Genomic DNA, 13,377 nt, shown 5'->3' with positions numbered 1-13,377 from the left:
TCGGAGCAATATTGATGCGATGGCAACGACATCTGTTGAGACGATTTTCAGTTTGAGGCGCTTTCATCGGTCAGATTCGATTTAAATTGAAAATGAACTTATTGTTGTTTCATTTTGTGTGGTTTTGTACATAGAGAGAGAAAATATTTTATCCAAATAATCAAAATGGTATAAATCTGATAAAAATTCTATTTCTAAATACAAAAAGCTTTTGTAAAACATGATAAACTCAGAGATGACTTTACCATTTTGGTCAAAAAAAACTTTGTATCGATATTTTGTGTAACATAACAAAAAACAGTTTTTGGAAAACCACATTTATGGGGAATCCAAACATCAATTGTCGGAATGTTGGTGAATGTGCATCTCTTATTTTTTCCTGTATAAAGGCAAGCACTCCATCCATTACTAAAAATCGAAAAAGCAGCGCTGAATTTTGTAACGTTTACAGAACATCAGCCCTAATACCATTACAGACAACGGTTTGGCGGATTTAAAAATCATTTGAATCGGATAGGTAACATATCTTAACGCCATATAACCACTGACCATCGCTATTGAACCCGTCATTCCTGCACTTGCATAGCAAAACCACCGTGTTGTATCCTTTCTTTTCTCCGAATTCGTTAAATTTAAAGCTAAAGTAAGGTGATAAAAAGTTGAAGGAAAATCAGTGAGCTTTAACGTTCATAAACATTTTCCGTCTAGATGGAATTGTGAAAGAATGGATCGTTTGAAAATGAATCGTTTTTACTACACCGTTACATACATTGTACAATAATTAAGCCACAAAAACACTTGACCAGCACCAATGTCATGGCGTACGTAAATCGTTCACCGTGTTTACAATTGTCACTGGTATCACTGCCTTAGCAACCTCTCATAATCATTTCTTGGAGTATTCCAACGGCAAAAAATGAACAAAATATGCCCAGGGCGATGATAATGAAGGTGATTCGACTATTTGAGCTGTAGCATTTTTTCAATGCATTCCCAATAACATTTTCACTTGAACTTGGGTCCCTATAATTGGACATGTTTGCAGTACTAAGTCGATGTTTACAGTAGCGTGTCTCAATTTAATCTGACTAATTCGAACAATTTGTAGATTTTAGTTTTTTAAATCGATATTTATAAGCAGTCTATTTTGGTCATCAAACAAGTAATACCGCAATTATATCAGTCGCTTTCAATACCAGAAATGGGTCCGGAAAACCATGGCAAAACCGGCCTGATTCTGGAGAACCAGAGGAAATACAATGATGAGTTTTTGAAATTAAAGTACGTTAACATCAATGGGAATCATCAATCAAATGAAAATAACAAACTAAATCTAGATTCTAGTAATTGGATAAGTAATTCCATAACAATGATCCGATAAATCGCGGTTTGAAAGATGTCGAATTATCACTACCAAAATAGCGCTCATTTCTGGTTGTGGAACACACTATGTCACCAGTTGTGAGACACTTGTTTTTCCATTTGAAGCGTCAAATATTGTCATTTGTTTTAGAATATAGCGTTTAAATACAGTTTAATTGGTATATTTTGTATTTCTCAAGCCATGCCACCCCAAAAAAACAGACCCAATCCCTAGGAAACTGGAAACTGGAAACTTGGTCAAAATTGATAAAATGGCCATATCTTGATCAAATGATGATCGGTTTTGATATTCTATACCAGAAATAACATGTACTTTTCGAATTCTTTCCAACGATCTTCATTGCTTTGTTATAGAAACAAGTTCTGTACGAAATCGATGGGGAAATGTATATGGGCACACATGCACCGGTTTCACGTATAGCGCATCTCACATGTTTATGCGCATATGTGATAAAATATTGTGCGTATATCAGTATGTTAGCGTGATTTATATAGCCAAATGATCAATGATTTGAACCATAGTTGTTTCATTCATTATTGAAATATAAGCATTGAAAGCTGGTCTTGGTCTGAAGATGGAGAGGAAGATGATGAATTAAAAATGTCCATTCTTATTGGGTCAATTCGAAATTTTCCGCCGCTGACATTTAAATGTCGCCACTTGTAACTGAGCGTAGCTTGACAAGTGAATCCAATTGCATTTTGTAGATGTGACATTTAGCAATCTAACTCAGAGCAGAAAGATTCATTTTTCGTTCTGCGTCATTGTTTTTGAATCGATTGAAAATGGATCGTCATAAGGTGTTTTTTCGAGGGGCCCTTCTTTTCTTATTTGATTCGAAGAAAACTGCGGCTGAAGCTCATCGAATGCTGTCAGATACTTATGGCGAGCAAGCTCCATCGGAACGAAGCTGCAGAGAATGGTTTCATCGATTCAAAGGTGGTGATTTTGACTTGAAAGACAAAGAACGTTCAGGTCGGCCAGAAGCGATTGAAGATGTCGATTTGCAAGCATTATTGGATGAAGACCCAACCCAAAGGCAAAAAGAACTTGCATTGCAGTTAAACGTCGGCCAAACAACCATTTTCAGACATTTGCACGCCATGGGAAAAATTCGGAAGCTGGGAAAATGGGTTCCACATCAACTGTCTGAAGAGCAACTTCAAGCACGAATCGCAATATACACAAAACATCTTGCAGAGCACAAAAGAAACACTTTTTTGTATCGGATTGTTACCGGCGATGAAAATTGGGTTCATTACGAAAATCCCAAGCGTAAAGAAGCGTATGTTGATCCCGGCCAACCGGCGCCATCCCAGCCAAAACGAGATATTCATTGCGATAAGGTTATGCTGTGCATCTGGTGGGATATGAAAGGAGTCGTGTATTATGAGCTGCTAAAACCAGATCAAACGATTAATAAGGAACGCTATCGACGCTAATTGAATGATTTGGCTCATGCATTGGATGAAAAACGGCCATTAATAGCTCGAAAACACCACAATGTTTTGTTCCACGATGACAACGCTAAGCCACATCGTGCAACAATCGTTAAAAATAAGGTAGAGCAGCTCGGTTGGGATCGGCTTGATCAGCCCGCGTACTCTCCAGACCTTGCTCCTTGCGACTACTATCTATTTCGATCGATGCGGATTGCCCTGTCTGAAGTACGCTTTCAAAATGAGGAAGAAGTGCGAAAATGGGTTGATGACTACATAACCTCAAAAGACGAGGACTTCTTCAAGCGAGGAATCCACAAGCTGCCAGAAAGATGGCGGGAAGTCATGGCTAACGATGGCGAATACATTGGTTAATGTACATTTTCAATTTATTTTGCAATAAATGTATTTTTAGACAAAAAAAACGGCGGAAACTTTCGAATTGACCCAATACAATCTTTTCAACTATTCTTCTAAACCGTTTAGCCATTGAAGGCCTTCAATACAAATGACGATTCATATTTCCGAACAGTTATGGGGTTTTTACTTCATATTTTTCCAATTTTATTGGATTTTTTAAGGTGTCTCACAACTGGTGATAGTTTTTTTTTGACTTTTTTAGCATACTCAGAAAATTGGTCACAATCATTTTCGTGGCGATGCAATCACTTTACTTTCTTCGAATAAAAGTTGCGTAATGAGATTACCTTTCCAACGGTACATAGAACTCCTGATTTTATCGGACCAGTAAAAATTTATAGCTCAAAAACAAAACCCGTATTATACTCGGTACATCTCCCTTACGCTATGTACACTAGGGTGTTTTCGGTATTAAATAAACAGAAAATGGTAGTTTTAGTTTGATAGAGCAGAGAATTTGGAATCGATTTCATATATTTTTGTTCGGAATCAGTCCAAGATGCCACTTCCCACAAGCAAAACAAATGTTCGTCGAATTTTGAGGTTATATCACTATTCGCTGAAACTAATCTGATATTTTCCACTTTTTTCGATTCAATCTCACTGCCAGAGATGAATTCTCAATGCAAATATTTATTTTCACGTAATTTTCATTGGAGAAAGTGGCCAAATAGTGGAAAATTCACACAAATTGTATTGCCTCTTTGACCGGTTCTTCAATCATAGAAAAAACGCCGACAAACTAATTTTTTTCACAAAAATTCATTCAATGGGCTTGAAATAGACGATAAATTATCTAAATCATCTAAAATATCCAATCGAACAAAACCAGGAAGGCCAAATTGCAGCAAAACCAAAACGTAAACAAAAACGAGCTATCATTATGAAATTTGGGCTTAGTTTGATGTTTGACAAGACCAAAATACATCTGCGCGAATCACTGTGCGCGAATTGACTGTGATTCATTCGCACAAGTGCATTGGTAGCCCTTCAAAATGTCAAAGAAGCCCAGATTTCATGATGACAGCTCGTTTTTGTTTACGTTTTGGCTTTGCTGCAATTTGGCCTTCCTGGTTTTGTTCGATTGGATATTTTAGATGATTTAGATAATTTATCGTCTATTTCAAGCCCATTGAATGAATTTTTGTGAAAAAAATTAGTTTGTCGGCGTTTTTTCTATGATTGAAGAACCGGTCAAAGAGGCAATACAATTTGTGTGAATTTTCCACTATTTGGCCACTTTCTCCAATGAAAATTACGTGAAAATAAATATTTGCATTGAGAATTCATCTCTGGCAGTGAGATTGAATCGAAAAAAGTGGAAAATATCAGATTAGTTTCAGCGAATAGTGATATAACCTCAAAATTCGACGAACATTTGTTTTGCTTGTGGGAAGTGGCATCTTGGACTGATTCCGAACAAAAATATATGAAATCGATTCCAAATTCTCTGCTCTATCAAACTAAAACTACCATTTTCTGTTTATTTAATACCGAAAACACCCTAATGTACACTCTGTGCAATGCGAATAGACAAAATGAGGCCGGAACGAACTCATAAGCGGAACGAACCCACATATGCCCTACCATCGCACCCTTTGCGTTATTTGCATAAAACAAAATTTGTATAAAAGCAGACGATCAGCCTTCGAAAACCGGTACTCACTCAATGGTCTAACAAACCTTTGGTTTAAAAGCAAAATAAAATAACAAACAAACTAACTAAGAAAAATCTTGTTCAATTTCTGAGTCTTCGATCAACAGAAGTATTTTTCAGCTATCTAAACAGCCGATTTTATCTTTTCCAATCGATATTTATTAGCAGTCTATTTTGGTCATCAAACAAGTGATACCGCCATTATATCAGTCGTTGACCATACCAAGACCAAAAAAACGAAAAAAGCCTAGATAATCGCCACATTTCAAGACAAATTCGGTGTTCAAATATCTTCAATTGTTCAGACAATACTCGGTGCTCGTCTAGAATTTAGGTAAATCTCTGACCGAAAATTATGGCCTAGCCTTAGACTCAATCAACATTTGATAAGTGCTTATCTAGCACTAATTTTTCATTCAGTAATAGGTTGAAGTAGAATCGCACGAAAAATAGCACACTGAAGTGTGCCATGAGACAGGCAATAAAAAGAATCCCAGTTTCTGAGATTTATAGGGGAATTTTCGGTGAGATGATTTATACATTAAAGATTATCTTGACTCTTTTTTTATTTTCGTTTCTACTTTTGAACCGAAGAAATATTCCAAATATTGGGCATGACGATGCATGAATATGGATTTTCCGATCTCAGTTGGGGATTAACCACAAAGTACTTTTTAATCTTTGGGTTTTTTACAGAATTAACTCGACTCCTCTGGATCAATCAAAATTATACTTGATCCAGCACTCAATCGGCCAGTTTTGCTCTGATTTGATTCAAGTATACCGTGCAACACATGTTTCTGCACATGAGAAATTCCGATTGTTTGTTTTAGAGGACCAAAAACCAAGCACTTTTGCATCATTAGTTTGTTCGAAACCACGTCTAGATTTTTTTTTTATCGACACATATAACCCAAATTTCAGGTCAAAATGAGCAAATCACAAACATGAGCTTCGATTTGACAGGTAAAGGCAAATGATTTTTACCTTTTCTGCCTTTGAACATCTAGTATGATCCTTTTCAAACATTTTGGGTACTTACATGACCAAATCGAGTGATGTTTTCACATATTTCTGGCCGCATATTTGGTTGGTTCGATTTCAACTCTAAAAGAATCGACTTTTGGCCAAAAATCCTTAAATATAGGCTTTTCAGGGATAGTATCTTAGCGCAAAGTTATTTTTTCTCGAAAATATGGGGAGTCTACCCAGACAAAAACTCTCAAAATTGACTTTTCGAGGTACCTCCCAAACAAAAGTTACGTTTTTCATACATTTTGCTATGAAAATATCATTTTTTGTTCGAGTTTCGAACAAACTAATGATGCAAAAGTGCTTGGTTTTTGGTCCTCTAAAACAAGCAATCAGAATTTCTCATGTGCAGAAGAAAAAGTTGAAATTTGTTACACGGTGGTATCAATATCAAAATTAATTGTAGTTATCATATCACGTTAATCATTGGGATAAGTGGTTTATACCATTTAACTCACCTCATATCAGTAGATATTGGAACACTTGTAAATCAGAGTTGAGAACGATTTTAATTCTAAATATTTCATTTTATTATTAACTTTTTTTTCATTTTTCGTCCATTTTTTCAGCTTATGAATAATAAAAATATATATTTATAGAATAAATATAAAGTATTAGAAGATTATGAAGTACGTTTAATTTTTGCTAATTTCTTGAATTGTGTGATTGTCTTTTTTGATATCAGCTTCTTCTACTTTGTCGTTGTTTTCAGCTTTTTCAACGTCTGCATCAGCTGTTTCTCCTTTCGCGACCTTTCTCTTTTTCTTGCCAAAGGCGGCATCAGCAAGTAAACCTGAGAATACCAAAGCGGCACCGATCCATTGCAACGGCGTCGATGGATTTCCAAAGAAAATTATTGAGAATATGACGGAGAAGAATTTCCGAACGGTTCCAGTAACTGAACAGGCCAAGGCGCCGAAACATGAGATCATCGTGAAAATGAACATATTGCCAACGGCATCAGCAAGACCCAATGTGACCAAGTGCCAAATGACTTTCGGATGACGACCAATGAATGGGATGACTTCCAAAAATTCACGAGTTACTAAAATAGAAACCAAAAGGATTCCACAGACCCAAAGACACATGTTAAACATCAATTGTCGGAATGTTGGACGCGAAACGGCTCGCATTTTATCTTGGATAGCACCAAGCACACCGTCCATGGTCAAACTGAAGCACAACAAACCGGTTCCCAATATTTGAATCATAGTCGCCGTATATTCACCGTCACTTTCGCTGTCGACGCTTCGTTTTTCGACTTGTTCTGCTTTCGGCTCTTTTGCCTCAAAGAACTTGAATACAATCACACCCGTCACAATGATCAATACGAAGAAGTATCGCTGGATGGTGTATTTTTTACAGAACATCAAGCCCAACACCATCACGGACAGCGGCTTGGCCGATTTGAATATGACCTGCATTGGATAGCTGCACCATCGAAGTGCCATATTCGAACTGACCATGGACAACGAATTTGCCACTGCTGTACTGGCATAGTACAACCAGTGGGTTGTGTCTTTATTCTTCTCAGGTCGTATCCAATTTAAAACTGAAAATGACAGAAAAACATAGTTCATTTTTTCATTAGAACACATAGGTTTGATTTGAGAAAAAATGTTGTTTGACTTGGGAATTAAAAATCGCAACTTGACTTAAATGTCAAGCAAATAGCATTCGCACTCTCAGAATTGTGCGTTTGATATGTTAAATTATTGGCATTTATGTGAAGTTTACACCTGCACTGTTTTATGCAATTAACTAATCATGTACCTTGAATAAACACTAAGCCACAGAAACTCTTTATGAAGACGAGTGTAACAGCGAATTTGAATTTTTCTCCCGTTTCACAATTTTTGTCGTTCTCTTCACCACCATAACAACCTAAAGAATACACAGAAAAACCATTTTAATGACAAAAATATACCGAAAAACCACTGCAAACATTCATTCACAAACCTCTCATAATCGTTTCTTGGAATACACCAACGTACACAAATGACACCAAAATGCCCAAAGCAACAAACAGAAATTTAATTTTTCCATTGCTGGTCCAGATATTTTTAACTACGCCGAAAATATTAACAGTCATTTTGAATCGAAAGAATTAATCACTTTTCACTTTCCAAAGCGTTCACTTTATTCTCTATTTTTCTCCTAGCTGTTTTAACGGTAGCACGTTCGAACACAATCTGACTGTCGACTGAATGAAGCGATGACATTTATAACGGAACTTTCGTAGGTAATGTGAAGTTATCTCTGCATCTCGTACTCGGCCTAATCCATTCAACAGAATGAAAATTTGTAGATGAAAGTGATAATGCTACTTGAATACGCTCATGTTAAAAGATACGAACGCTATCAGCCATTGGCCACACCAAAAATTGTGTATATTTGTATTGGAAAGTTTATCATCGCAATTTTTCACATTTTAAAATGACAAGAGGTAAATTTCAACAAGCCTTATTACAATAATGTTTCAGTGGCTGAGGCAATATTCACACAAATCAAAGTAATCACATAAACAAAAACAATGGCTTAGATTTTATCATAAATTCTCTTGATAAAGGACTATCTACATGAGTGATTACACAAGAAAAGTGGCACGACGAAAAAGCTTCAGACGATTTGAAGTGTATTTTGATTTGACCGGTAAAACATTGAATTACATCCTGTACACACATTGGCACAAGTTTCCTGTCTCGAAAATCCAAGCCACGTCGTAACTAAATGATCTATTTGAACAATAATACAATCGATCAAAGTGACTTTGTAGGGAACAATAATAACATTTCGTGGAATCGAATGATCTAATTTAAAATTTGAATGGGATATTCCACTGGTCTGATCAAGATTCATTATCTCAGTAAACAAAACAAACGAACGTTTTATCTAATGGTAATTACAGGAATTTTGAATCTCGGTCTTTGTGTTAAGACGCTTTTTAAAAATGGGTTGCACATATCGGTGAAATCTGTATTTTATTTTTATTTGGTTATTGTCTCGAGAATGCGAACAGCTCAGAATTCAACGGTCTGAATTTTTGTTACAAAACACTACATAATTTACAAGTGTTCATAAATAAGTGTTAACTAATAGACTCCTTTTTTCCAACGACCAACGAAAAAAATTACTTTTATTTCAATATTTTTTTATAAAGTTAATCGATTGTCAAGAATTTGATTTCTTACTCAAACTTCGTAAATTTTCGTCGTCATTCGAAGCAAACTATTTATTATTGACGCACCAAACTTAATGGAGGCAATTTGGAAATTTTCTCGTCGGTTGACAACATTCTGTGATTTGGTAGCGATTTGCGTCGTTCATGCAAATTTGCGGTAACTGAGTGAACTTTGTGTATTGTTTTTACCAGAAGATCACAACGACCGAGTAAACGCTTGAAAAATATTTGACAAATATCAAATAAAATGTTCATTGTTCTTTCTGCAAATGGTATTAAAAGCCTATACATTTGAGCATTTCTGTTTATCCTAAAACATGATTCTTACAATTATAATTTACAACTGTGTTTTCTTATGCATAAGAGATAGACTCGTGTATGCACCGAAAAACAATGGTATTTACATTTTTTTTCAACTGGTTCATTTCTCACACTTTTTTTTATCTTGATGTTTATTTACACCGATTTTTCGAGCGAGGTTGTGTAAAGTGATGTGGTTAAACATATTCAGTATATAAATAACAAGTTTATAAATCTGCAAGATTTATCACAAACATATGGCACCTGAAAGTAAATATATGATGAGAAAAAAAATAGAAAAACATTCCATACGCATCAGATGACAAAATTACATTCTCATAAATATGAATTGTGATTCACATTTTTTGGTAAGGTGGAAAGTATCGTCAACCCAAATTTAATCAAACAAAAATTCACATACTTACAGTGCATGAATAAAATTGACGTCATTGCAGAATCCTTTTCGAGGAAAAGTATTACTGGTTTTATCATATCATTTATTTACCGTCATAATTTCTCTTTTATTTTGTCAACAAAGGAATGTTCCACTGCGTCTGTACTTCGTAACCGTTCGTAACAATACTATTTTCGGTAAATAACAATGATTTTTAAGAAATAGAACAAGCTTGGAGAAAACAAATCATTTTAATGATACAAAGTCAAATGCGATTGGTAAAATTGAAAGAGTAAAGGTCGAAAACAATTATTTCAACAGATTTTGATTATTTTTTAGATTAGAAGATTCAAAAAGTCCAAAGTGCTCAATGTGCTCAAATTTGAAAGAATTTAAGGAAGTTTCTTGTTGAAAACCCTCAAATCTTACACACTTTTAACCCAAATCTATGTCGCTGGTCATGACTTAAAGATACGAAAATTTTCGGCTTGAAATGTTTCAAAGACCGTGATGGCCATGTGTTGATATCGGCTATCAGCTGATTACTGAACCAAAAAAAAAAACCTGAACATACGGAAGAACGTGTTTCTTTAAGTCAAGAAAAAAAAGAACTTTCGAATTTTGACAAGAAGCTAGTTGCTACGAAATATAAGACAGATATTGATACAGACAGAGACTTTGGAATCGATCAAAGAGTTCGATATTTTAAAATCCACTTGAAATTTCAGATTTTCTAATTCAAGTGCTTTAAATTAAAAAAAAAATGTATTGAGTATTGAGTTATGTGATTAAAAAACCTGATCATTCACCCCATATTGTACTGTTTCATAGAAAAAGTCTGTATCAGTGCACATTCGTTAAATAAAAAACCAAAATATTATTACCATAATCCATTCGTATAATTAAAGGATGTACAACAATTAGTTGAAATAATAGAATGACCACTGGCCATACAGCTGTTGAATGTAAATTTCGAATCTTTTTTACCAATGAAGAATGAAGAATAAAATGGAATGACGCTGATTCGCACTGACTCACTGATTTCGATGGTCAACAAACCAATAAATGCGTTTGATATTTAAAACGGATGAAACCCGACGAGAAATTTGCGGTAAAATAGGTGTACGCCGACACTCCGTCGCATATCCGCGGATACTCGCAATGCGAATAGGAATCCACAATAAAAGTTGCCGCAAAATGTTATCGCTGAATACCCTGCGAATATTCGCGCTGCGAACAACAGTACAGTCCCAACCTGAAGTTGGCTGCGCATGACATTTCAGAGTATTCGCATGGTACTCGCCAGCTATCCGCAGTGCGATTATTCGCAAATTTCTTGTCGGGAAAGAATACATACGGCACAATTTTATTTACTATCTAGAATATAAACACATAGTTATGTATACAAAATTTTATTTATACAATTTGGGATTAGTTCTAGCAAAGGGGTATATGAATGTCCGAGAATGAAAACGCAACTTCATTTCATTCAACATTTGGTCTATTTTGGGGAATTGTATGGGTTAGCACCTCCAGGTATTGGCGCATAATACTGATATTGTTGTTGGAGATGTGGATTGCTATTAAAACGATTTTCCTGGTAATTCGTATAGTAATCAAAGGCACTTCGCAAAATTGCCAAGGCAAACATAAGGCATACATAGCACAGAATTTTAAATAATTTCTCGCTCATCATTGACTTTTTTCCCGAACTGTTCTCAGCACTTGTTTGTGTTGTTGGATTTATATCACTTGTCTGCGTCGGATTCGCAGCATTTGTTTGGGTAGCAGGCTGTGATACAGTCTCATCTGTAATATCAATAGTTGATTCCAAGTCTTTGGATGTTTTCTCAAAAACTGCTTTTAGTTTCGGCATTGCAATAGCCACCGCATCATCGAGTATTTCCTCCATTTTATCGTGATTCAAATCGACCACTTCATTAATCTCTTTTATGAGAAAAATACTTTATCCAACTATTTATACACTTTATTTGTCAATTCAATTTAGTTTGAATTGTGAATTTGACTCGTAACAAACTGTATTGGTAATTAGGATAATCTACATAGAAAAAGGGAAATTAATATAATAAATATAATAAACATAAACAATTTACTACTGTTCCGAAGAAATCTATTCTACTACTGATGCAGTGATCACATCGATTTATATTTTGAAAAGGCGAGTATGATTTCTGTTGGCGTTAAAGTAGAGTATGTTGTAGTACCGTCTAGCCTCCGCGGTCTTCACGGTTTTCGCGCAACTGATAAAAGATAACAACATGGTGTCTTCGGCAAAGTTGTAGTACTTGAGGTCTTCTATAACTAAGCTGAAGACAGTTATCTCTTATCTCTTATCAGTTGCGCGCAAATCGCGCACATAAAAAAGCAAATTTTATATAGAACTTTTTTTTTCTTATCATTTTTCGCGCTTTTCGCGGAACTGATAAGAGATAAGAGATAACTGTCTTCAGCGATGTTATAGAAGATCTCGAGTGCTACAACTTTGCCGAAGACACCAAGTTGTTATCTCTTATCAGTTCCGCGGGAACCGTGAAAAACCGCGAGGACCCGATAAAAACGAACATACTCGCTTTTAACCATTTTTAAGTCGACAGAAACTTGCTCTTCTCTTTCGTAACAAAGTCAATCAAACATACACTACTCTCAAACTCACCCATAGATATATAGAATATATTCACAAAGTCAACAAATTTCTTCTCAATCATTCTACTATCGTTGATGTACTATATGCTCTGTGATATGTGTATAACTAGCGAGTTGATAGTTTTTTTCAGTTTATCATTTGATTCAAAGATTTTGTTTCTATTACTAACCTACGTCGAATGAGATACAGGTACTTCATGGAACGAAGCAACGGACTCAGCTCAAAATGGTGATCATTTTTTTTTCTTCAATCAATACAATGTGTCGCCTCAAACTTTCCTCAACTTCTTTTTCATTTTCTTCCAAATAGTATAGACAAAAGCGAGATGAACGAGAAGCATAAGTTGAGAAAACAAAAAAGAGGTTGGCTATCAAATAAAATTGTCCATATTTTGTTAACCCATTGGAGAATCTACTAGTATTTATGGTGTTAGTATTCTTCTTATGGACTTACCAAATGGTTAGAGTCGCAATTAGATTTTGAATATGTTTGACTAACGATAATAATCATTGAACAAAATATGGTAATAATTGAGGCAAAATGCCTGCATTGTTTTTCGATTTAGCGTAATAATATTGCAAACATGAGCTCCAAATTTGATTTGAAGAACAGTCCAAAGGTTTGAAATGTCAACAGGCATTGAATTTACCACTTTTTTTATTCAAATAAAAACCAAGCAGTAGGCGATAATAAAGGAGCTGCAGCAATTGAACGAGCTCAATACTGTTCAGCAGCATATCAAGTCAGATCTGGAAAATAATTTTAAAATTGTGTAACTTAGGTTCAGTTTTGTGTAAATCTTTTGTCTATCATAGTAAATATTTAACTTATTGCGACTTTTTGTCAAATATTATCCCTGCACATAAATCCGAATAAATGATAAATTTGTCTAATAAACCGGTCAG

At 35.1% G+C, this 13,377-nt stretch overlaps 1 protein-coding gene across 1 annotated transcript; it reads right to left on the bottom strand.

Moving 5' to 3' along the window:
* Positions 1–6,443: 6,443 nt before the first annotated feature.
* Positions 6,444–8,142, bottom strand: LOC129574608 (solute carrier family 35 member B1 homolog). Its single transcript, XM_055456842.1, has 3 exons — positions 7,892–8,142; positions 7,706–7,816; positions 6,444–7,484 (listed from the first exon to the last, which is right to left on the bottom strand). The coding sequence occupies exons 1-3, from the start codon at positions 8,022–8,024 to the stop codon at positions 6,568–6,570; spliced, it is 1,161 nt and encodes a 386-aa protein (XP_055312817.1). The 5' UTR covers positions 8,025–8,142; the 3' UTR covers positions 6,444–6,567.
* Between the last annotated feature and the right edge of the window lie 5,235 nt (positions 8,143–13,377).

The sequence above is a fragment of the Sitodiplosis mosellana genome, unplaced genomic scaffold (genome assembly GCF_009176505.1).
Source record: "Sitodiplosis mosellana isolate CC-2019 unplaced genomic scaffold, AAFC_SMos_1.0 Smas_scaffold_1, whole genome shotgun sequence".
Taxonomy (NCBI): domain Eukaryota; kingdom Metazoa; phylum Arthropoda; class Insecta; order Diptera; family Cecidomyiidae; genus Sitodiplosis; species Sitodiplosis mosellana.
This window is presented reverse-complemented; position numbering and strand designations above follow the sequence as displayed.